The sequence below is a fragment of the Neovison vison genome, chromosome X (assembly GCF_020171115.1).
Source record: "Neovison vison isolate M4711 chromosome X, ASM_NN_V1, whole genome shotgun sequence".
NCBI classification, from domain to species: Eukaryota; Metazoa; Chordata; class Mammalia; order Carnivora; family Mustelidae; genus Neogale; species Neogale vison.
This window is the reverse complement of record NC_058105.1, coordinates 131,627,991-131,652,736: the sequence shown is the minus strand read 5'-3', so window position 1 is coordinate 131,652,736 and position 24,746 is coordinate 131,627,991. Positions and strand designations below refer to the sequence as shown.

The window sequence follows — 24,746 nt, the reverse complement described above, 5'->3', positions numbered from 1 at the left end:
TCCCACGGACCCACTCAGACCAAGAGCCCTGCAGAATCCTCAGGACGTGGGCGAGCCTTGCAAATGTACATTCCAGGGGGAAAGTAAGTCCCAGAAGATGACAAACAGCATAAAACTGTTTACAAGTTACAAAAAGTAAAAGTTAAACCACACGGGTTTTAGGTGTGGAAGTGAGTTTAATAGTGACTCTCCCCCCCTTCCCCCGCCAAGGACGTGCACTCTCATAATCCCTGGAAGCTGTGCTCGGATCTCAGCTGAAAATGGTCTCTGCAGACGTGATTCAGGGAAGGATCTGAGATGAGACCGTCCTGGATCAGGGTGGTCCTAAATCCAGTGACGGGTCCTTCACGAGAGACCTGCGGAGCACGCGGCAGAGGAGGAAGAGCCCACGGGGTAATGAAGGCGGATGGGTGGAGCGGGTACACACTGAGGGACAGATCCCCGGATCCCCAGGCTAAAGACCTGGAGGGGTCCTGGGATGGACGCGCCCCTGGAGCTCCTGGAAGAACCCATCCCTGCAGACACCCTCACATTATGCTTCTGGGCTTCACCATGTGCAGGAGTGAATTTTGAGGGCCCCAGCTTGGGGTAATTGGTAGAGCAGCCATGGGGAACCGACAGGCACATGCGCCTAGGGCAGACGAGCCACCCCAGGCAGAAGGCAGGCAACCAGCAGTGCCGGTCAGGGTGGACGAGCAGGTGGTTGGGCAGAGGGCTGGAGGCCACCGAGCTTTGTAGGGACGACGGTTGGCAGTGCTGATTAAACTCTGACCGTCACAGGCGTGCGGGCACGACAGCACAGCCGGACGGAGCCCGAGTCGTGATCCGGGTGAGTGGCCGTCCCCCTGTCCCCCTGTGGTCCTCCGCACAAGGCAAAGAGCGTTGCCGTGAGCTCTCGGATATCTGAATGGACCATGTTATAAACTCACTTGAAATGGGAGCACGCGTTCAGCACACACAGCAACGATGAGAGAGGCCGCACACGGTGACCAGCAGTCTGCAGGCGTCTCCCGCGTCAGGACCCAACGGCCCAGGGGACTGCGTGTGAAGAGAGGGTGGCTCGGGCCACAGCTGCCCAGGAAACCTCTGTCCTTGTCCATGGCCCAGCTCTCGGGGGGTCCCCCAGGACGGTCATCTGCAGGCTCAGACGGAGGCCGGCCCAAGTCCAGAGGCCTGGCGGTGCTCTGCGTGACGACCAAGCCCTGGATCCCCACAGATGGGTCGGGACGGGCAGCTGAGCTGGCCACTGATGGGGCAAAGGAGGGAGCCAGGGGGCCTGTCAGCATTGCCCAAGGGGACAGGGACTTCACGAGTCTTATGTGAGTCTCAGGAGGACAGCGGCTCATCGCAGGAAGCTGGGGTGAGTTCCCCGGGGAACCAGAACAAAGGACTACATCCCAGTGGCTTACACATCAGAAATGTCTTTATTGTCTGGGGGTTCTGGGGGCCAGAAGTCCCACATCATGGCTTCACAGGGCTTCACCCTCTCCGAAGGTTCTATGGAAGTACTGGAGAGGAAAGGCTTTTCTTCTACCCGCTTATGTTCAATCGGTGAGGCCTGTGAATTAAAGTAAAAAATGAGAGATTGAAAGGAAACAGAACACCTTGTGTGTGCATACGGACACAGAGAGGCCTCCAGAGACGATAAGTGAGGCTCAAAGATGTAGTTACACTCAGGGGTTTACACCTCCTTTTAACGAAGAAGAGGGTTTGGGTTTCATGAACGGATGAATCGTGGGGACGTGACTAGAGACACAGTGAGGGAACTAATGGCCGATACAGGTTATTTTAGTCAGGTCTGTCTCTGCAGTGTCTTTTCAGTGCTGGTGGTCCCTCTGCAGTGATAAGGGTCACTGCCCTTCTCCTGGCACAGGACAGAAGAGGGGAAACCTTCCCTTCACAAAGGGAAATTTGGGGTGGCAGCTTTTTGGGTCCTCTTCAAAGGATCAGTTCTAGGCATCTCTCCCGGCTTCTGGAAGTTGTGTGGCTTGTGAAAACTTCACAGCAACCTTCACAAGACGTTCTCCTGTCTGTGGGCGGTCTGTGTCCAAATTCCCCTTCCTTATAGGGAAGCCAGTCCTGCTGGATTAGGGCCCAGCCTATTGGGCTCTATGCAGACTCCGTGACCCAGTGAGGTCACAGTCTGAGGTCCTGAGGTCTCTGACTCCAACACCCTTGCAGCCTAGAATAAAGCCGCTTTCTGGAACACGGAAGTAGGGGGATTCCATCGATCACCGTGGTTTCCCAGGAGCGCAGGCTGGGGAGACTTTCTGCCCTATGGGGGTTCTTATCACTTTTCTCCAAAGCCTCTCCATTCCCTCACCCTGTCACAGTCCCTGGGCTCTGTGTCTGGATCACAGGTTGTGTTGGAGAGATCCCAGGGGGACACCCCGAGCCCTGCAGACTGGGGTCGGATCCAGAGCTCATGATCTCTGCCCAGGAGCAGGAGTCCGCAGGGAGAATGGGGTGTGGGGTCCCGTTCTGCTCCCGCAGCTGTGTGACATGGGTGAGTGTGTGTGCGTGACGGAGAGACAGAGAGAGACACAGAGAGGGAGAGACGCGTGGGCAGTGGTCCTCGTGGTGCGGAGACGGAGATGAGACGCGGATGCGGTGTGGAGCAGACACCCATGGGACACGGAGGGGACACCTGAGGCCCGGATGAGGCTGGCTCTGCACCGAGGAGCGAGGAGAACCCCCAGGGCATGTGACAGGACCTGGACAGGCATCAGGACAGTGACAACGTTGCTCTGGAGACTGTGGGAAATACGCACAGACTGTGCCCCTACGTCCTCAAACTGGCATGAAGTTTGTTTGTCTTCAAGCTGGTTTATCGATCTGAGAGAGGAAGCGAGTGAGAAAGCGCAGAGGCGGGAGCCAGAGAGGGAGACGCAGACTCCGCTGCGGACTGGGACTCGATCCCAGGACCCCGGGATCATGACCGCAGCCAGAGGCAGACGCCTCGCTGACGGAAACCCCCAGGCAACTCCTTTGTATTAATTTTTAAAAATCAATCATCAGTTAATTTATTTGAGAGAGAGAGGGGAAAAAACTGTGATGACGTTTAAAATCATTCAATCTCTAGGACAATACGCCGGAGGCCTCTTTGAGGCCTGGCAAAGTGATCTCTGCGCAGAGCGGGGGGCCCGTCGGTGGATGCAGGGTGCTGACGACCGCAAGGACTGCCGGGAGCGGGAGGCTTCATGCCGCAGACACACGACAGGGAGAGAGGGTTCCGGTGGGGCAGGCATTGTGTCATTGTGGAGAGGGGACTCGGGGACGTGAGGGGACGGGGACAGACCCCAAAGTGCAGGGGAGAGACAGGGGACAGATCCTGGAGAGCGGTGGGGGAGGGGACAAATCCTAGAGAGGGACTAAGGGACAGACCCTGGAGACAGGGGTTGGGGTGGGGGACGCCACTACTACAACACAGGGACCCGACCCTGGAGAAGGGCAGACGGGGGAGGGGCAGGTGACAGACTCCTGAGTGCAAAGGACGCGGAATAGGGGGATGGATTTCGGAGCTGGGGGCAGGGCACCGATGCTGGAGACGTGGATGACACACACAACACTGTGGACAGACTGGGGGGGACAGACCCTGGACACAGGGTAGGAGTGGGGGACACATCAAGGATGACAGAAGGGACAGACCCCTGGAGAGTGGGAAAGGGACGGGGGACAGACTCCAGAGCTTGGGGGACAAGACACAGAGAGGACAGATCCCTGGAGAGTGGGGAAAGGGACGGGGGACAGACTTCAGAGCATGGGGGACAAGACACAGAGAGGACAGTCCCCCGGAGAACAGGGCAGAGGGCACAGATGGGGGTGCCTACACGGGACCACACAGAGGACAGAGCCCTGCACAGGAGTGGGGAGAGGACAGACTCCAGAGAGGGGAGAGACGGCAGGGGACTACACAGGGGACAGACCCCTGGAGGGCAGTGAGGGAGAAGACAGAAGAGACACGCCAGGGAAGGGGAGGACACAGGAGGACTCGGGGGAGGACAGACCCCCCAGAGCCGTGGGGGGAGGACAGGGCATCAGAGTCCGCGTGGGCAGGTCATGATCAGAGACCACACAAGGAAGGAGATTCCTGGAATCCCCACGGCCCTGGGAATGCGGCCCCTGGGCTGTGGGGCTGAAATCCCAGGACACAGCTTTGGAAGCTGCTACCTGAGGAATTCGGACAAGAGCTGACTCCCTGAAACACCCGTAGACTTAGCTGACAGCGTTCCCACGTCTGGCCCCTTGGATCTTCATCCCGTGTTCTGGGTAGAAAACGCGTGTGGGTCAGGAACAGCCCCCGAAGAGGAAAGATCCCGGGCACCTGGTGCCACCGACGAGTCTTGTTTCCACGGGGATCGTTTTAACCCCGAGACCCGCTACCTGCTCCCTTACCCGCACGCGGGTCTATATCCCAGAGCAGCCGGGGTCCGGGCATCGGGGACAGAGGGTCCCGGGGTGAAGGGGACGTCGCGGGGTGGGGTCCTGGGGACACGTCGCAGGATGGGGGTCGCAGGACTAAGGGTGCTGTCTCAGGGGAGGTCACAGGGTGGGGGTCCCCGGGTGGGGGTCACAGTGCGGGGGGCTGAGGGTCACAGCGCTGAGGGTGATTTTACAGGGCAGGGGTCACGGGGCCAAGGGTGATGTCCCAGGATGTGGGTGATGTGATGGGGTCATGCTGGGGACTCAGCCGCCTTCAAACTGGGCCCCCGACCTGACAGAGCCCAGGTGCTGAGGGAAGCGGTGTCCGTGGTGGGGGTGACCATGCACCCGCCCCGTGCCCCCGCGCTGTGGCGTGTGTCTCAGACCGGCCTTCCAAAGGACCCCCAGGGGTCCCTCTCCCGGGCCCCTTCAGAGTTCCAAGCCAGGGGGGTTCCCTCCTGCCCAGGCGCCGACTCTGTGCGGCCCCGAGCCCGAGGCTCCTGTCCCCGTCTCTTCGTCTTTGCGTCCCACTCCTGCGGGGGGTGGCGAGCGAAGCCTGGGGCCCACGGGGGACCGCGCTGCATCCTGCGGCACGGTGGGCCGTCGGGGTCCCGGCCGAGAACACTGGGACGCTGGGACACGGCGGCGGGGACACGACGCAGGCACAGGTGTGGGCGGGGTTCCTGGGAACCGTGAGCCGAAGTCACGGGCGCCTGCCGTCTGCAGGACCGGGGGGACCGGAGGGTCTCACTCGTCCGTCGCAGACACGCACTTACCGTGTGACGTCACCGATACCAGGAAGCTGAGAAACAAGGCAGAGGCTCGCGGGGGAAACGGGACACAAACCACGAGAGGCTCCTGATCTCGGGAGACAAACTGAGGGTTGCCGGAGGCGGGTGGAGGGTCGGGGTGGACGCTGGGGGTGGACGCCGGGGGGCGCGCTGCGCTGAGCGCTGTGGATGGTGTGAGCCGGATGAATCACCGCGTGTACCCCTGGAGCAAGCGATACATTATGTGTGAGCAGAGCAAACCGACGGAAGTCCCATGAGCCCCTCCGCCGCTTTGCTCAAACGCGTCCTGAACGAGGCCAATTGTAAGGAAAAGGAAAGTCACGATTTCCTGAGGAACAAACGTAAACACGGACAGAACAGCCGCGAGAGAGACAGGGGTCACCTCAGAGGGGAGGTCCCAGAAGCCTGCTTCACAGAGAGCAGAAGGAGCTGGTCCCGTCCTCCTTATGTCTCCCGAGACATGGACAGAGATGAAGGGCTTTCCACGTCCATTTCCGAGGGGGACGGGGCCTGGGTGCAGGGACAGCCAAAGTGGGGTTTGGGGGAAGCCAGATGAAGCTACGTCCACCGTGGGGTGGACCCAGCTGGAGGGACGTCCACAGTGGGGTTGGGGGAGGGGACCCTGGTACAGGGACGTCCACAGTGGGGTTGGGGGCAGGAGCCAGCCCATGTGGACCCACAGCTGTACTTGGTCAGTGCCTTCGAGGTGACCCTGTGTGAGGAGGACACCACGTACGGTTGTCCAGAACCTGCCCCCCGGACACCCTGAACCCGTCCGGTTCTGCCCGTGATTTCCCTGTCACGGGGACCCGTGCGGCGTGTCAGTGCGTGGAACGTCAACGGGACTCTGCAGGAGTCACGCCTCGGGGCTGCGCTGTAGCAGGGGTGAGGCCCTGAGCCCTGCAGGTTTCGGGGGAACCGGGAGGAGGTGGTGCCCAGTGAGGCGGCAGGCCCAGGGCCCCGGGCACACAGCAGGCGTCCAGCCCAGCAGGTCTGTGCGACAAGGGTTGTGCTGTGAACTCGCCATCGGGGAGGGCAGGGGTGGACGGGAGTGAGCGGGTGTGCTTTGGGGAGAATGTTCTGGAACCAGACAGGGGTGGTGCCCAGCATGGGGACGGTCCCCAAGGCTTGCCTTAAACACCCAACCCACCGCTACACAGAAGGACCCCACAGGGGCATTGTCTCGAAAGGCCACGCAGGGTCCTGGGCTCGGGAAACATCCGTGTCCCTTCCCGTCACGGGTGACATCGGGGACAAGTGGGTCTTCCCCCCAGACACGCTCACTGCCCCGGCACAGGACGCCTGCGGCGAGTGTGTGGACCCTGTGCCAGCTCCCAGAGGTGCGCATGAGACAGCAGTAGCTTCTGTCCCGAACAGGGTGTGAAGGTCCTCAAGGAGACCCCCCCACAGGGCGTGAGGGTCAGCAGGATGAGACCCCCCTCATGGGGTGTGAGGGGGTCAGGGGGTCGAGACATTGAGACCCTGCAGGGATGTGGCCTTGGGGTTTCTGGCCTCAGTGCAGCTTGGAGGACTGCCTGGAGGAAGCGGCCAGGAGCAGGGCCTGGTGGACGGAGGTGGGGGGTGCAGGGGAGTCAGCTGTTTCCACAGGCAGCACTTGCTTGTTCTGGACACCCCCACCCCAGGAGGCTGCGAGTGTGCCGTGGGTGGGGCCCAACTGGGTGTGGGCAGGTTCCCGAGGACTCTCCAGCCTGTCCAGTCCAAGAGCCCCGAATCCCTCAGCTCACGGCCCTTCCTCCTGCCGCAGAGCCAGCGAGGCTGGGTGTCCTTGTCCGCAGCGTCCCCCTGCTTCTCCTCCCCCCGTGTGCACGTCACAGCCCCTGGGACTGCACGCCCCCCGCCCCGTGAGGCAGGCCAGTCCCTGCTTGAGCTCGGCCTTTGCAGCGACCTCCAAGCCAGTGCACTGGGGGCCTGCCGTGCACAGGTTCCCGGGGAGCGGTCCCACCTGAGGCAGGACGGGCAGCTGAGGCCAGATGTCCGAAACCGGCCCTAAGGGAGGGAGGGTCTGGTCCGCAGGCAGCCCAGGTGAGGTCACTGTCAAGGCCCCCAGAGCTCAGGAGTCCAGAGCCCCATTGGATGGGCTCTGTGTGGGGTCCTGGGCTGTGGAGGGGAGCCTGGGGGCCAGGAGGGGGCTGAGGGCAGGGAGCTGGGTCTCAATGGAGGGAGGCAGGAGGAGCAGAATCGGAGGAGGGGAAGAGATGGGGAGAGAGGAGGAGAGGGCGGAGGGGAGGACAGGCAGGGAAGAAGGAGGGGGGGAGGGTAGGGGAGAGAGGGGGAGGGAAGAAACAGACAGAGAGCAGGGAGGGGAGAGAGGAGGAGAGGGCAGGGAGGAGGAGGACAGGGGAGGGGCAGGGGGAGCGGAGAGAGGAGGGAACCCAAGCCAGGGGGCTGTGCGCAGCCGCTCATGGCAATCCCCAGGACCCCTGGCCCCAGGCACAGGCAGCCACGGGCCTGCAAGGGGGCTCCGGGTGGAAGGAGACCACCTTGGACAGCTGTACCCACACCCTGGGCTGAGCCAGCCCCCTGAGCCCCGGGCCCCACCGGTTAGTCCTGTCCTCCAATGGTCCGGTGTCCCCTCCAGTCCCAGCCACTCTCCAGCAGACTTGCGTGAAGCACATTGGCTGAGCAGACGGGGCTGGGGCGGGACGGGGGGTGAGGAGACAGGAGTAGGGTCCCACGTGCTGGGCTCCCAGTCACCTGGGGTCAGCATCTGAGTGGGCCGGTCTGCAGGTGTGCACGTGCCCTGAGTCCCCTGGCCGGGGCCGGGACAAGGGCCACTCAGGCCAGATGGCCGGACACTTCAGTACAGGACAGGGTCACTTTGCCGGCCAGTGTGCTCACAGATCAGAGGCGCCGGCGTCCAGGGCTGTGAGGCAATCCGGGCTCGGATGAAAGTCTTGTTTGCTCTGGCCCCGGAGTCCAGACCACAGCCCGAGCACAGTCAGGCCCTCCGATGTCCTCCTTTCCCTATCCTGGCTGCTGAGCACCCCGGTGCCTTGTCCCCTGACTGCTGTGTCCCCTGGTCACACTCGGGGTCTTTCTGTCCCCATGCCCCATCCACTGACCCCACAGTCACACTCGGAATGCCCTCAGGATGCCCTCCTGTCCTCTGTGAGGGTCTGGTCCCTGCAGCTTGGGGATGTGAAGACCGGGGGACCCTGGGGCAGTGCTGTCCACGTACAGGTCCTGCTCTGCACTTGAGGGTCCCTGGTCTGGAGTTGGGGGTATCCTGTTCTGAACTTGGGGGTCAACGCTGTGAACTTGGGGATCCCTGCTCTGGACTTGGGGGTCCCTGGTCTGAACTTGGAGGATCAATGCTCTGAACTTGGGGATTCCTGGTCTGGATTTGGGGGGTCTCTGCTCTGGACTGGGGGTGTCCTGTTCTGAACTTGGGGGGTCAATGCTCTGAACTTGGAGGTCCCCGGTCTGGACTTGGGGATCCCTGGTCTGGACTTGGGGGCTGGTAGGCTGCTGTCCCCTGCCTGCACCCTGCACCGCCCAGGCACCCCCTGCGCAGCAGGAACTGAGCGACTGGCAGGCCGCTGCCGTGGCTCCTCCTCCTCCTCCCCCGGGGGCGGTGTTGGGGCAGCCAATGACAGGCGGAGAGCGCTTTAGGAAGTGCTGGAGTGTCTGCGGCAAGAAGAGGGAGCCTCTGCCGGGAGCTCTGGGGGAGCGACTGCGGCGGGCGGTGAGTGCCTCCTGGCTGAGCGCAGGGGTCCGCTGGGACAGCAGGCTGACCGGTGGCCCCAGCCAGGGGCGCCGGTGGGGGGCCAGGGGCCAGGGGGTCCTGCGCTGAAGCTGTTGCTTCCTCCCGACCGGGCTCGGGGGGCAGCGGGACCCGCCACCAGAGTGTCCTCTCCAGGCTTGGGACACTCCAGGGGGGCCGGCTGGCGTCAGCGTGGAGCCTGGACCCCCCACCCCGGCTGCGGCCCCAGGGTCCTGACGGTGGCAGGTGCCCTGGGCACTGACCTAGCTGCCGGGCAGGGGAAGGACTTGTTGGCCCCGGGGGGTCACAGCCAGTTCCTGGGTGCTGGGGCAGGACCTCCGGACAGGCAGATGAGGGAGGACGGGCTGGTGAGGATCCTGGGGGAGCCTGGTGAGGAGGAGGCGGCCCAGGGAGACGGGTGCTTTGCCGGCCACGTGTTTGTGTGTTTACTCACGGGAGAGCTATTTCCTGAGCCTCACCCTGTCACCTGTCACCTCACCCAAGGCCTCCCGGCACACTCCCAGGTGGGAGGCTCTGGTAACTCCCGGCCGGGGTCCTGGGCTCTGCAGACCCGCTCTCAGCCCCGATTTGTGCGATCCCCTCCCCCAGGGCTCGCCGAACGGCAGCCTTGCTCATCCGGGAGGTGGTCCGGCTCTTGCTCACCCGGGAGGTGGTCCGGCTCGGTGAGGACACCCTGGGGTGCAGGTGCCCTGAGGACCTCTCCCAGGTGCGGGATGGAGGGACACTTCCTGTCTCTGCTTGGGAACCGCGGGGGAACGTGTGGCTTGTTCTGGAGTTTCTCTGTGGTGCTCCTCGCTGGGAACAACCGTCATGCCCAAAGAGCACATTCTGAGTTGGGGGGGGCTGTGTTCTGTCCGCCTTCAGTCTGAAGCTCAGAGAGTCATTTTCCTTGGAGGCAAAATGATGAGTCCCTGGGAGATCCCAGGGTTCACCGGAGCCCCCTGTCCGGGGCCACTGGGATGGGGCTGGGCTCCTGTCACTGCTTCAGCTGCGTTTGAAGAGGCCCCTGGGGCAGCAGCTGGGAGAGGCAGGCCCCCAGCCTCTGTTCTCCTAACAAGGATGCAGGGGCTGTGTGTCCCCATCCAGGCTGCCCACACGCCCCGGTGAGGTTCGCCAACACACACTTACAGAATCCTGAGGATGGGGTTACACAATTCCTGATCCGACTTCATTCCAGACACCTGCGTGGGTGCCGGGCAGGTGGTGGCCTATCCGTGCCTGGATGGCACGTCAAGGAATGGTTCCTGGGGGTGTGTGTGTATGGCACAGCCCAGCCCCTGACCGCCTGGACGCCAGCTGCGTGAATGTCAGCCTCCCGCCCCAGGAGGTCTGGGGTCCCACACTCACTGCTGCAGGGACACTGTTGACACCAAGTGAGAGCTGAGAGAGTTCTGGGATAGGCCACAAGTGAAGATGGATGGCAGGGGAGCCAGTAGAGTATGTCAAGGACCCTCTTATGGACGAGGCAGAGGACCCGTGTTTGTTGTTGCCGAGGCAGAATGAGGCAGAACCAGCGGTGTTGGCTTTTGGTGTACTAGAGGCATTCTAGACCAGGAAGAAATTTTTCCTACACTCTTAGGTTCTGTGACTGAGACCTGCAAACTAAAATGGTGAAAGACGGGAGTGCCTAGCTGGCTCACTGGGTGGAACATGCCACTCTTGAATTTAGGGTTGAGAGTTCGAGCCCCTTGTTGGGCATAGAGCTTGTCCAAAAAATAAAATAAAATACAAAATAAAATGACAGACAGATGGGCAGGAGAAAAGGTTGATTCTGTACGTGTACAGAGGCCTTCACGGAAAAGAAGAGGTTCACGGAGATAGACTTACGGGCTTACCTTCCATTTCAACAACGGGTGACACATTCGAGGGGAGGCGACAAGCCAGAGGAAAACGGGGTCGGCATCATAGCGACAGTCAATTATGAGAAGGTACATGTTTGGGGGACACGACGGGGAGGAAAGTGTTCCTTAGTGAGGCTTGTCATGCAGACCTTCCCGGAGAAAACATTCCTCCCTTTCCTGGTGCAGGGGACAGAGCAGGGATGGCTTCAGGAAAGAAGTTTATGCCGCGTTCAGGCAGAGAGGAGGAGGGCAGGGAGTTTTTCTTGTCTTGGCTTTTCACAATCTCCTTCAGCTCAAAGTCGTCCTTATGGCAAAGTGGGTTATTTCAGGGAGGCCAGTTCTGACACCCCCCCCCCCCCCGCGCCGCTGTACCGGCAGAGCTCCGACAGTGGGAGACTTGGCCAGAGGAAGGGCCACATGCAGACCAGAGGGAACTCGTCCCTCGCAGACGGTGGATCGGGAATGCCTGCGTGGTGGCCAGCATGCTGCGTGGTCCCTGTGGGCCCGGGTCTCACGCCTCACGCGCTCCTGCTCTGAACCCAGCCCGTGACCCAGGGAGAGGACACGAGGGCTGTCACGTGGGAATCTGGTGGTGGGGACACAGCTCAGCCCAGGACAGGCTCCTGCAGGGAAACCAGTGCATGTTATGTCAGGGCTTGGGGGCAAGGCTCTGTCCCCGAGGGTGTCCCGTCTGCGTGGAGGTGGCAGGTCCGGAGGCCGGGCTATGGTGGACAGGCACATGTGGACCAGGGGCGAGGTCTTGCCCACTGGCCCACGGAGCACTGTGGACACGTCCTTGGGGCTCCCTTTCCTGTGCCGTTGCTGACCCACGCCCACCCACCGGCTGATGGTGAGCGGAGATCATACCCGTGTGTGCTGGGCACCAGCCGGCAGACGCTGGAAGGCAGTGGCTGAGGCTGTAGGTTAAGGACCCGTGAGACCCCTTAGCATCCCCTAGCCGAGGGCGTCTCCCTGGTGCCTGCAAGGGAGTGTGCTGGCTTCCTTGCACCAGAGCCGAGCACCCCATGGGGGGGGGGCGGGGGGGCGGTGCTCACCTGAGCCCTCGGACGCCAGCAACCGCAGGATGGAAACCACGTGGGCTCTGCAGGCTGCTGTGTGAGCCCCTTCCCACTGCCCGGAGCTGGGTCCCCTCGGTTGACCTTTGCAAAACTTCATTTCCTTCCTCAGGTGGCACGGGGTGGACTCCGATGGGCGGACAGGTGAGCACTTCCGGCAGCTTCCGGAGCCTGCCGTGCAGCACAAATGCGGACTGGATGTCAGCGCTGTGCCCGGTGCTCTGGGACGTGCCCCTCCACCAGCTCTCCATCCCAGGTGAGGGCTCCGCGTCCCCGGCGGGGAAGCTGCCGCCATGGGATGGGGCTCGGGTGTGGGGAGACCGCAGGGAGCACGTACGCGGATGTACGCAGCATTGGCAGACACCTGTGCTCATGCGGTGCACACACTCGCACACGGTACAGGTACAGGGGTGTGATGGACCTGCACACACATGGACACAAGACAGTCAGTCGTGCACACGCACACGGTACAGGTACAGATGTGTGATGGACCTGCACACACATGCACACAAGACAGGCAGGTGTGCACACACACACGGTACAGGTACAGATGTGTGCGTGAACTCGCACACATGCACACAGAATAAGGCACACACGTACACAGACACACCCTGCGTGAGTGTTTTCCTTCTCCTTCTTCTCTAACGCAGCCCAGCGGGCACGTGCGGACCCCGGGGGAGGGCGGCTTCGTCGCAGCATAGGGATTCGGGGTAAAGCGTCCCTGCCGGTCTGTCCCTCCGCGCAGCGAACCCGCTGGTTTCTCACAGATGCGTCCGCCACTCCCCATCCGCGCGCTGAGTGTCTCCTGCATTTGGAGCCTTGAGGGTCCCAAGTGGGTCCGACCCACAATGAGATCACAGGGAGCACGTTGGGGACCGTGTGATCCAATGACCCGGCGCCCCGAGTCAGGCCTGCTGGGTTCCGCCGGGGCCCTTGGGGCTCCGGGGGCGGCGGGAGCCGTGGCGGGCCCTGCCCGTCTTCCCTGTTTGCAGAAAAGAAGCGTGGCCGATCCCACCGTGTGTCTGCACGGCCACGGCCACGCGGTAGCAAAAATTCCTCCCTCAAAAGCGGCGGATTTCTCAGCTGGGTGGATTTCCGCAGTTTTTGATGTTTTTCCATAGTTTCATACGCACCTGTGGTTTTCTTCGGGAATTGTACAACTTCTTCTTTCTTTCAAGGATGTACTAATCCGAGGGAAAGTGCCAGTGTGGGGTTGGGGAGAGGCAGAGGGAGAGAATCCCAACAGAGCTCAGAGCCCGTTGTGGGGCTGGATCTCAGGATCCCGAGATCGTGATCTGAGCCCAAAAGGAAGGCCGATGCTTAACTGACGGACGCCCAGGTGCCCCCCGGACTTTTATGACTTTTTGAGGACCCCGCATACGCAGTTTATCTGGTTCATGGGGATGGGGCAGAAGACAGTGTGCGCATTTCCCAGACGGCGGCCTGTGGTCCCGTCCGAGGGACTCCCACCGCCAGAGTCCCTGGCTTGAAGGACTCACAGATGAGAGAGCCCCGGGGGTCAGGCTGTGTCCCCGCACAAACCCAGTTGCAGGCACTGGCCGGTGCCCCAGAAATTCATGTCCCCGCCACCAGTCTTGGAATGGGGCCTTTTGTGCAAATGGGTCTTTGCCAGTATGAAGAAGGGAAGGATGTGAGATGCTCCTCCTGGGTCGGGCCCGTCCTGAACGCAGCGACCGGGGTCCTTGTAAGACACAGAAGAGGATACGTAGCCACCGAGAAGCTAACCCTAACCCGGCCTCCCCACCTTGCTGGAGGACAGCTGTGGCCCTGCGTGTACTTCCTGGTGACCCGAGTCACTGGGGTCTCCCCTCTCCCCTGCCGGGGGGGGGCTGTTTTCCTGGTGGGGGCGTGTGTTCTGTGGGTCCCAAGTGCTCTGCGTGCAGTCGAGATGGGGTGGGGGGGTAGGTGTCCTGGGGATCAGCAGGGAGTCATTCCGGGAGGTGAGAAGGGACCAAGGGCCCAGAGGTGCGCCCGTCCTGGGGTTCCATCCCCTGGACGCCCCTCAGAACATGTGGCCTCCAGAGAAGGTGTGGGCCGAATAGCTCCCTTAGCAGGCAGATGTGGGGGAGCCGCAGATGTGGGGGAGCCAGAGCTGTGCGGGACAGCGGACAGCCCAGTGCTGCTGGGGAGGAGTCCTGGACCCGAAGGCACCACCAGTCCGGGTGGCAGTGGGAGTGTCCCCGGCCCCTTTAACGAAGGACCACACCTGGTTGTTCCTCATCACACACGGCTGTGACCTCACAGTTCTGGGGCCCAGAACTGGGCACGTTCTGACCTCTGCGTGCCTGTGGGGCCAGCTCCTTCTGCAGGCTCCCGGGAGACTCTGTTTCTCTGCTGTGTCTGGCTTCACGGGCCCTTCCTCGACCTCGAGGCCCGCAACGTCCCTTCCGCTACCGTCCTCTGACTCCGACCCCACCTCCCTGTTAGGAGGTCCCTGAAGGCAAGATCCGGCCAGCGGGTCATCCAAGATCTCCCGCTCGACCCTCGAACCTGGTCTGCACACTGCCTTCTGCCGTGTGGGATCCACGTCCCCCTCCAGGGGCTTTGGGGGGAACCTGTTGGAGGATCACGTTCTGCCCACCGTGTGGGCATTTGGACAGACGCGTCTTGGGGATGTGTTTGGGATGGGAGTTAGCCCAGCTTGGGGACATCCCACCGTTTCCAGTCCTGTGTTCCTCGTTACTTTTCCACTGGGGACCGTGTCCACGTGTCCCCAGAGAACTCCGTGCTTTCATCGTGCATGAAAATCTGCCAACATCCGGGGATACCGTGGGCGGGACCCAGGACACGGGAGTCTGGCCTGATCTGTGCCGTTAGCCGCGTGCCGGCTGGACCCGCGCGTCCCCTGGTCGGGACGCCTCCTGACAGAAACTGAAGCTGGTCTGATGGCGTCCGTCTCTGAACACGGGACTGCGATCCGTTGTCCGGCGGGTCCCCAGCAGCGCGTCGGACCGGCTGAGCTGGTTGATTTCTTTCCAGAGCTCGTTCCGATATGACACACGTCCATTAGCACCTCGTAGAAAAAGTCTCCCGTACTTACTCTGCTTTACAGAGGTTTCTGGGAAACCTTAAACTCTTTGTGGTGTGGACGCCTCCGGGAGCCAGGAGCCCATCCCGGGTTCTGTGGGGAGACGGCCCGCTTTGCACAGGGCTGTCCCCACGGTGATGTCTGGGGTCCCCCCCAGGGAGGTGCCTGGGGTCCCGGCGCCCGTCCTCTGCCTCCGTTTCCGCGCCTCGGTCTCGTATCAGGACCCCTGCCCCTGGATCGAGGCCCCTCGGTTCTGGATGACCCTCTGCTCACTCTGCAGCCGTCCGGTGGGCGTGCGTCTTGGGCAACGACCGGTCACACCTGATGCTGCGCGTTCCCCACGTGCCCTCGGAGCACACAGCCCAGGAGGCTGCCGTGCAACGTCCCCTGTGTCTGCTTGCAGGAAGCCACGACACCATGACCTACTGCCTGAACAAGACGTCGCCCATCTCCCAGGCCCAGTCACGGCTGCTGCAGCTGCTGGGCAAGGTCCTGCCCTGTGTCACCCGCCCCGTGGTGCTCCGGTGGTCCACCACCCAGGTACTGGTCAGCACGGGGTGACCCGCGTCCTCCCGGCAGCGAGGTGCCCTGACCCCTGTGATGGGGGGAGTGCAGTGGAAATCGGACCCCGCACCCGCCCCGCAGAGAAGCAGAACCCGCAGGACCCCCATAGCCCAGTGGTCAAGACCGGGGGTTGCGGGGGGCAGTCTGCAGTTTGGGAAGTGGGCGGGGCGGGAGGCAGGCCCTCCCTGCGGAGGCTGGAGGCCGGCATCTTCTGCCTCCAGGTGGCCTTGGGGAGCCCTCAGTCCTGGGAAACACCCCTGAGCTGTGCGGGTGTCCCGAGGTCTCTTCGCCTGTGAAAAGGATCACACAGAATGGCAACGACCAGTTTCTGTAGGGAATGCCCGGGGACAGGCAGGGAGGGGGTGTGCAGGGACAGGCAGGGAGGGGGTGTGCAGAGAAGGGCAGGGAGGGGGAGTGGAGGGACAGGCGGGGAGGGGGTGTGCAGGGAAGGGCAGGGAGGGGGTGTGCACGGAAGGGCCGGGGGTGTGTGCAGGGAAAGGCGTAAAGGCGGACTGTGCAGGGAAGGCCAGGGAGAGGGTGTCCTGTCCCTCGGTCAGCCTGTCCTCTCCACTTAGGGTTGGCTCCATCCTCCCTGTCCAGCCTTTGTCTCCTAGGGGTCTCCTCGTGGGGGAGGGGTGCCGAGCAAGGTCAGGGTGACCTGGGGTGTCCTCATGGTGGGGGGCCGTGCTGGAGAAGATCAGGGTGACCCAGTCTGTCCTCTTGGGGTACAGGCAGCTGGCTTTGGGGCTGACACCAGCAGAGCCTTAGCCAGCAAGCGGGAGAGGGTGCCGGGGGCGCCCAGTGGGGACAGCAGAGCGCAGAGCAGGACGCCCACCCGGAGAACAGCTCAGCCCTCACTTCCACCTGGGGCGGGGCTCAGGGGTCTGTGTTTTCTGGTTCCAGGCTCTCCTGCTCCAGGGTCCCCCCCAACCCGCCCCTCTGGCTCTGACCTGTGTAATTGCTGGGCTCTGGGAACTTCAGGCCCAAGGACAACATTAACCTTTCCCGCCTGTGGGTCTGGGTCTGGAATGCGGAGAAACCACATTCCTGACGGGTTCTTCCGGTGCCTCCCCAGGCGGAGGTGAGAAGCCTTCTCCCTGTGGGCAGGAGAGCGGGTTCACTGCAGCCAGGGAGACCCTCTGGTGCCCAGGTCCCATGGTGCTGGGGGCCATTGCGCCAGGGTCCCTCGGTGCCAGGGTCCCTCGGTGCCGGGATCCCTCGGTGCAGGAGTTCCTGGGTCCTGGGTTCCCTCGGTGCCGGGGAGCAACTATGGGGTGGGCTGTGAGGACGTCTACGGTGTGCTGCGGGCCAGACGCTGTTGCAAGGGCAGGATCCGTCAGGCAGCCCCATGCAGGACATAACCAGCCACGCTTGCACACCGGCAGCAGACGTGGGGGGGTCAGTGGACCCTGTCCTGGTGCGTCCCCACACTGGGACGTGTGCACACAGTGCGTGGTTTGGCACAGAACGTGCCATGACCATGGAACTGAGTACCCTCGGGAAGACAGGACGGGGGACGGGGCATGACTTAGCTTCTGGGGCACACACACGGAGCGGCAAACAGGGAGGAGGGCTGCCCAGTGCTCCTGTAAGTGGGGCCTCTGTGCCCCGTGGCTGGCTGGTTGTGTCCCCCGACACATTGAGGGACACGTTGCTGTCTTCTCCAGACTTTGCTGTTTTCCAGACATTACGACAAGGAGCCCCCAGTTACTGTCTCAAAGTACAGCTCAAGTGCGTGAGGGGATATTTGGGGAGACAACGGTCTGTTTCCTCAGTTCTCTGCAGCCAGCACGTCCCCCGAGAAGGCAGTGGGATTACAGTCCTGGGCACAGCGGTGGGAGACCCGGGGGTCACCGAGGGAGGACTGGCCCGTCCCCTGGGAGTCGCCGGCACGGCGGAATTCCCCTGCCCAGATTCTGGGCCTCTTGAGAACTCGGGGTCTCTGAGCAAGACCCCACCCCAAGCACCCAGGTCCCTCCAGGGTGCTTGCGCATGGAGGTGGCGGGGGGCTGCGGCGTGAGCCCGCCACGCAGGCCGTGGGCCGAGGCAGGGACCACGCAGTCGGGCGTCACCCCTGCTGGCTGGGTCCGGCGTGCACACGGGCCTCTGGGTGGTCTCCCCAACCTCAGTGTCCCGGTCTGTCGGCCGGGGGGACTAGCAGGATGAATGCAAGTTCCCCGCAAGGCCACCCAGGGCGTAAATGTTATTTCCGTGGAAATTCGTGCCTTTTCCCATACGACATTGCCGGGAAGGGGACAGCCTTTTCTTCCCTTGACCGTCTGCGGATTCCTTCTTGCCTCTCCTGGTGCTGGTGCTGGGGTGTTGGGACCGTGGCCACTGTAGCGGATCCTCCCGCCCCGGTGCAGCCTGAGCCGCACCCCCCCCGAGCGACCAGATGGGCTCACGGAACCAGCCCAGTGCTACTGAGGCCCGGAGAGGCTTCCTTCCTGACGAGAGCCTGGGAAGGGAGGGAAGCAGGACCCTGCACGACGTCTGGAAGCCAGCCTCCCTCCGTGGCCCTCGGTGGCCAGTGTCTCCAGGAAAGCGTGTTCCCGAAGGCAGGGCCCCCGTGGCTTCCCGAGCCCCGGCAAGCACCAACACCTCCTGACGGGATTTCCTACCGCGGGGCTCGGGCCGGGCGGCTCCAACGCGAGTCTGAGCCCCCCATGCAGGCCGTGGGCCGAGGCGGGGACCACGCCGTCCCTGGCGGTGACCACGGCTGTTCGTCTGCAGATGCTGAGTGTCACGGAGCAGCTGGACGCGGGCGTGCGGTACCTGGACCTGCGGGTCGCTCACATGCGGGACGGCTCGGAGAAGAACCTGCACTTTGTGCACATGGTGTACACCACGGCCCTGGTGGAGGTTCGCGGGCGCGGGGGGTGTTCCTGGGGACACGGGTGGACGTGTGGGGCTCGCGGGGGCGCAACGAGGGCGCTGGTGGAGGTTTCCGGGCTTGCGGGGGGACAGCTTCCACCGCGGGGCACACCCGTGACCCTGCACGTGGGAGAAAGCCGGCCTCCGGGACTCGTGGCCGGGCGCCTTTCTGAGCTTGCGCCCAGGCTCCTGGGTCCTCTAGTGCGTCTGGGAGTTTGCCACAGTGGGGCCCCGTGTCCGCCCACGTTTGGCCCGCGGTGTCTTCCACCTCCTCCGGCCGCGACCACATCTAAGTAGGACGTCTCGCCGTCGGCCGTCCCCCCTGCTTGGGGCAGCCCGTCCCCCCCGCGCGGCAAGCCCTGCAGTGTGGGTGCGGTCAGGACACCCCGCGGGGGGACCACGTTCCACGGGCCCCTGGCTGGCCTCGGCGGGCCCCCGGCCCTTGCAGACGTCACACCTCGGTGCCCCCCGAGCGAGCACACAGACACCAGTCACACACATGCACACGCGTACACAGGCACACCCACGCGTGTGCTTCTGCCCCGGAGCAGTGGGGCGGTGGCCCGGCGGTCCGCCGTACATCTGCGTTCGTGCGGGACCCAACCCCCTTGTCCCCTGAGAAGACCCTCGGGCCCGCGGGAGCGTCCTCCAGCGTCCTCCAGCACCCCGGCCCCTCTCGGTAGGGTGCGAACCAGCCGCTCTGTCCCCTGTGCAGGACACGCTCACGGAGATCTCCGAGTGGCTGGAGAGCCACCCCCGGGAGGTGGTCATCCTGGCCTGCAGGGACTTCGAGGGCATGACGGACGGCCTCCACGAGTACCTGGTCGCCTGCATCAGGAACATCTTCGGGGACATGCTGTGTCCGCGAGGGGTGAGGAGGGCCCCTGGGGCCGGGGGGTGGGCCGGGATTGGAAGGGTGGGCTTACCCGCTGGCTCTGCTGTGCGTGGTTTGGGGAGAAGCCAGCTGCGGCCTGAGGCTCTGGTCCTCTGGATGCCCTGAGAGGAGAAGGACCCGCTCGTCCCGTGCAGAGTGCAGCTTGCCAGAGGCCCCTGCGCTGCCCGGGCACAGGAGCGCCACCTCCTTTGCTCCTCAGGTCACACTCAGCGCCGTTGATACCCCAGCACCACTGTCTCAGACGCCCTGGTCCCCCAGCACCACTGGCTCTCTGACACCCCGGTTCCCAAAAACCACTGTCTCTCTGACGTCCCGGTCCCCCAGCGCCAGTGTCTCTGACGACCTGGTCCCCCACCATCACCGTCTCTCAGCGCCATCCCGCTCCCCTCTAGGAGGTGCCGACACTGAGCCAGATGTGGTCACGCGGCCAGCAGGTCATTCTCTCCTACGAGGAGGACACTGTTGTGAACCGGCACGCGGAGCTGTGGCCTGGGATCCCCTACTGGTGGGGCGACCAAGTGAAACCCCAGGAGCTCATCCGCTACCTGGAGCGCATGAAGAGCTGCGGCCGCCCAGGTGAGCACGTCCCGTCCACTCACGGGACCCCAGCCTGCAGCCAGGTCACACACTGGCTGGCTTCTGGCTCTCAGCAAGGAAGTTTGGACGTCGTCTCTCTTGTGTGTGTGTGCATAACACGGATGCACGCGTGGGGGTGTGAACACGCGTGTACAAGTGTGTGCATGCACTCGGAGGCGGATACGTGGAAACACGGTACCCGTGCCTGTGGGTGTGTGCACGCATGTGTGTGTGCACTGCTGTGTACGTGGATGCAGATGTGTGCGTTATGTCGACACACCACAGTGCGTGTGCTCACGTGTGCATGCGTACAGAGATGCAGACCCACATAACTGGGTCCGTGTGCGTGTGTGCACGTGTGTGGGCTTGTGCAAGTGTGTGGGTGTGTGCATATGTGTGGGCATGTGCAAATGTGCATGCACACACATGGACCCAGACATGTGCACAACATGCATGCACACACGTGTGGGCACACGATGTGTGTGTGCACGTGGACGCGCACGGATGCGGATGCACGTGTAATACGGATGCCCTGTGTGGGTGTGCACACGCGTCCGCACACATACATGTGCAGATGGCGATGCTTGCACATGGATACTCGTGGGCGTGCACAGACGAGTGTGTGCACGTGGGAGTGGACAAGTGCAGACACACAGACAGGCACACACTTCCTCGTGACGTGTGTGCACGCGTGTGCACGCGTGTCGTATCCATGCCGAGGTGCGTGTCGTGTCCACAGGCTGCCGAGGGTTCCGCCGTGCCGCTGTGGCTCCGGCGTCCCGCAGCGCCGTGGGAGTCCGTACTCACACACGGACGCGCTGTGCACGGTTGAGTGTGAAAGAGCCGGGACAGAGTGGCCGGTGGCTCCTGAGCGTCCGTGCAGCGGGCGCTTGCTGCGGGTACGGGCGTGGGCCGGCGGACCCCAGCGTAGCGGGGACCTGGTTGCTGTATTTGAGGACGAGGCGTGAGGAACGCCCGCGACCCGCAGTGGCACGTCCGCCCTCTCTGCCTCCCCCTGCCTGAGCTGTCTGTCCGTCTCTGCGACTGCACCCCTGTCCCCCGTTGTCCGTTTCCCATCTCACTTGGGTCTGGTGCTTCCTTTGTACAATGGCTGCGTGGAGTCCCCCTCCCAGAGGGGACAGGGCTCTCCACGGGGAACCCCCCGGGCGGCCAGCATGGCACGCCGCCCGTGCTGCCGGCGGAGGACCCCAGGCGCTCACCCCTCGCACACTCCGTCCCCCGTGCCCCAGCGGGCTGCCCTGCCTCTGGCTCAGACCGGGCGGGTGCAGGGCTCGTGGGCTCGTGTGAACTCCTTGTGGCAATGCGCGCAGGGCCACGTGTTTCCACAGGGCCCCGTGGTCTGAGGGCTTCGTGAGGCTGCTTCTGCCCAACACGCTGCCGACCGGCCCCGCTCCCTGCTGTGGCGGAGGCCCCTGGGCTGGGCGGCACCACTGGCTTGAAGAGAGGGACCTTCTGCTGATGGTGCAGACCACGGCTTTACTCTTTCCTAGCCGTGCCCAAGGGTGTGTGTCTCCAGGGGCGACTCGGAGCGTCCCGGCCGTGTTGTTCCGTGTCCTGCTCCGCAGCAGTGGCCGGTGACGCCGTGTGGTCGTGGGTCCCGGTCGGCCCAGCAGGCAGTGGGTCCCGGAGTCAACTCCATCGACGGCCGTGTTAGGGGCCGACAGAGCCACCGGTGCAGACAGACTCGAGGGGCCACACGTGTGCCACGCCGTGCCGCGTGCTTCTGCTAGCTCCGTGCGCCTCTCCACGGACGGCCGCTCGTGTGACGCCCCGACGCGGCAGGGACCGCCGGCTTCCTGCTGTGCTCCGTGGCCCGTTGTCACGGAGCAGACGCCGGCATGCGGTGCCCCTGTGACGCGTGCCGTGGGGAAGGTCTGTGTGGTTCCAACGCCACGGGGGTGCGACCGGGGGCACCGCTGTAGGCCCAAACCCGGCTGAGCCTGGGCTCCCACTGGGTGCGAGTCCCACGGTGCTTGAAAAGCTCTGAGTGGACGCAGCCCGGCGTTCGTGGTACACGCGTGGGTGCGCGGACGGTCCCTCCGCACGGCAGAACACGGATTCCGCACGGAGAGTCTCTGGGACATGATTCCGCCCACCACGTGGGGGTCGGGACGTGGACGTCTCTGGGGACGTGGTTCGATCCAGCACGTGGGGGTCGGGACGTGGACGTCTCTGGCACATGGTTCCGTGCACCACGTGGGGGTCGGGACGTGGACGTCTCTGGGGACGTGGTTCGATCCAGCACGTGGGGGTCGGGACGTGGACGTCTCTGGCACAGGGTTCCGTGCACCACGTGGGGGTCGGGACGTGGACGTCTCTGGGGACGTGGTTCGATCCAGCACGTGGGGGTCGGGACGTGGACGTCTCTGGCACATGGTTCCGTGCACCACGTGGGGGTCGGGACGTGGACGTCTCTGGGGACGTGGTTCGATCCAGCACGTGGGGGTCGGGACGTGGACGTCTCTGGCACATGGTTCCGTGCACCACGTGGGGGTCGGGCCACGGACATCTCTGGGAGGTGCTTCCGCCCACTCTTGGGGGACAAGCACCGCACTGACGGACACGTGTGTCCTTCTGCCGCTGGAACTCTCCAGCTCTGGTGAGGACACGTGGGAGGGAAGGGGGGCCAGCGGGGCGTGAGGCGGGCGTCCGCAACCCCCGAACCCCTCTCTTCCTCCTGCTTCAGGTGGGCTGTTCGTGGCGGGCATCAACCTGACGGAGAACCTGGCCTACGTGCTGGGCCACCCGACCGAGTCCCTCAGGAAGATGACGCTCCCCAGCCTGCCGTGCCTCCGTGCGTGGGTCCGGGAGCAGAGCCCGGGGCCGGGCGCTCAGTGCACCAACATCATCGCGGGCGACTTCATCGGGGCGGACGCGTTCGTGGGCGACGTCATAAGACTCAACGAGAAGCTGCTTCGATGCTGACCCTTCCGCAGCTCCCGCGGACTGCGGCGGGCAGCGTGGACCCGGGGCGGGCTCCCTGCCTCCCCCCGACGTCCGGGCGTCCCCGGGGGTGGCCCCGGGCTTCCCAGGTCTTCGGCGTTCCCCGGGCGGATTCACGGAACCCGGTCACGGCCCAAGGTGCCGTGTGCTCACAACAGAGAGGACGGACGGACGGAACCCGGGGTCTGCTCGAGGTGCAGCCCAGGCGGGGCTGTGGCCGCCGTGCGACGTCCCTTCCCCTGGGGCCTCGAGGGCAGCAGGAGGACATCCTCATGGCTTCCAGCAGCCGCGTGAGGCCCCGTCATACCCTGTCTGTTGGGTAGGACTGGGCGCGCCGGAATCCCAGTGAGAAAATCACGGACACGGGGAGAAGGTCCTTCTCTTTGTCATGGCATCACGGCCTGCGTGTCTGCCCGAGGACCGTGGGCCCTGGGGGCTGTCGGCTTCCCGGATGGTAAAGGAAGGCCCGTGAGGGGCCGTCCGATGGCGAGGGCTGCCGTGCACACACTCCCTCCCCCTTCCCAGAGGCCTCCCGTAGCCACGTCTTTGTGGCGGGACGGGAACGTGGGTGTGACCGGCAGATGTGCCCATGCCGGTCGCTGCCGTGGCGTCCTCGTCCTCACAACCAGCCCCCGGAGCGGCCAGTCTGTGCTGCTCCGACCTCCTGCCGGCGGCCCCGGCCCCGCGCGCTGCCCAGTGCGTCCGCCCCGCTGGGAGGCTGCCCTCAACCGTGTCCGAAGTTGAGCTTCCCGGTCCCGTCTCTGGTTTCGGCGCCGGTCACTGTTCCCGTCTCCCAGAGCCAGGCTGGGCACTGGTCACCGTTCCCGTCTCCCCGTTCCATGGTTTCTCAAGGTCCGTGTGTTTGCACCGCGCACGGCCACCAGGACGTTCCCGGTACCGTCTCATTCCTCGGTGCCGAGGCTCTGCGTCTGGGGCCTTGCGGACGGCGCTGGGACGGCCCCCGTCCGGGCTAGCGGATCCCCGCACATGAACGGCAGACGTGGGAGCACGTGTCTTCCCCGGGACAGAAGCGCCCCGTCCTCCGAGGCTCACGCGTCGCCCCGATGGGGGAGCGCCCGGAGCTCACAGGCTGCACCGCCTCGCCCGGTCCTTGGACGCAGGGCGGGCTTCGCGCGAGCGAAATCCCAATAAAGCGAGCCGGAGGAGTCCTGTGCTTCCCCGTGCCCGTGCCGTTCCCGGTGAAGCCTGCGACCGCGATCCCTACAGAAGGTGTCTGCGCGCCTTCATCCAAACCCACGTGATGGGTTAAAACGCCGGCCACTGCCAGAGCGGTCGGCAGCCCCCCCGCGGGCCCAGGCCCCACAATGAACTCCGTGACGACGACGGGGTCGGCGGCACTGCCGGATCCCCAGAGGGGGACGCGGGGACGGGAGCTGAGCGGACGCGGCCGGGAAGACGGCGCCGCAGCCCTGCCCGTTGCTCGCCGGACGCTCCGGCTCTGGGCACCGCCGTGGGGCGAGTTGGGCCTGATTTCCCGCCGTCCCAGCGTCCCGGGACGGGGCCTGTCGCCCAGAGCCCTCCACCGGTCCTCACGCTGGACAGCCCGCCCGGTGCGCTCTCCCGTCTTCCTTCCCCACGGAAACCCCAGGGCCTTGTGCGGGCGCCTGAGCTTCCCCGGCCACCCCAGGCGACACCGGCCCTTCCCTTGGGACAGGGGAGTACGTGGCTGACCTCCCTGAGGTCCAGGCCCGGGGTCCGGTGAGACCCAAGCTCTCCCCTCCACGGCCGGTCAGGCTGCTGCTAGGGGCTGTTTCCCGGGACTCAGGGCTCGAACGTCATGACCCCAAAGGTCACAGAAGCCCGTCCTTCGCACGTGAGGTTTAGGCCGTGTCAGATTCTCAGCCCAACGGGGAATCCCAGTCGTCCTGTCTTACTTCTCTTCCCCACGAACAGGGAGTTCCGGGAGTATCGCGTTCTGGAACATTCCT

General features: G+C 64.1%; 1 protein-coding gene across 1 annotated transcript; it reads left to right on the top strand.

The window, feature by feature from the left end:
* Positions 1 to 8,870: 8,870 nt before the first annotated feature.
* PLCXD1 (phosphatidylinositol specific phospholipase C X domain containing 1) lies at positions 8,871 to 23,963 on the top strand. Its single transcript, XM_044235217.1, has 7 exons — positions 8,871 to 8,919; positions 11,988 to 12,131; positions 15,328 to 15,464; positions 18,222 to 18,350; positions 19,078 to 19,233; positions 19,650 to 19,833; positions 22,541 to 23,963. Exons 2-7 carry the CDS (start codon positions 12,008 to 12,010, stop codon positions 22,777 to 22,779), a joined length of 969 nt encoding a protein of 322 aa, XP_044091152.1. The 5' UTR covers positions 8,871 to 8,919; positions 11,988 to 12,007; the 3' UTR covers positions 22,780 to 23,963.
* Positions 23,964 to 24,746: the final 783 nt, after the last annotated feature.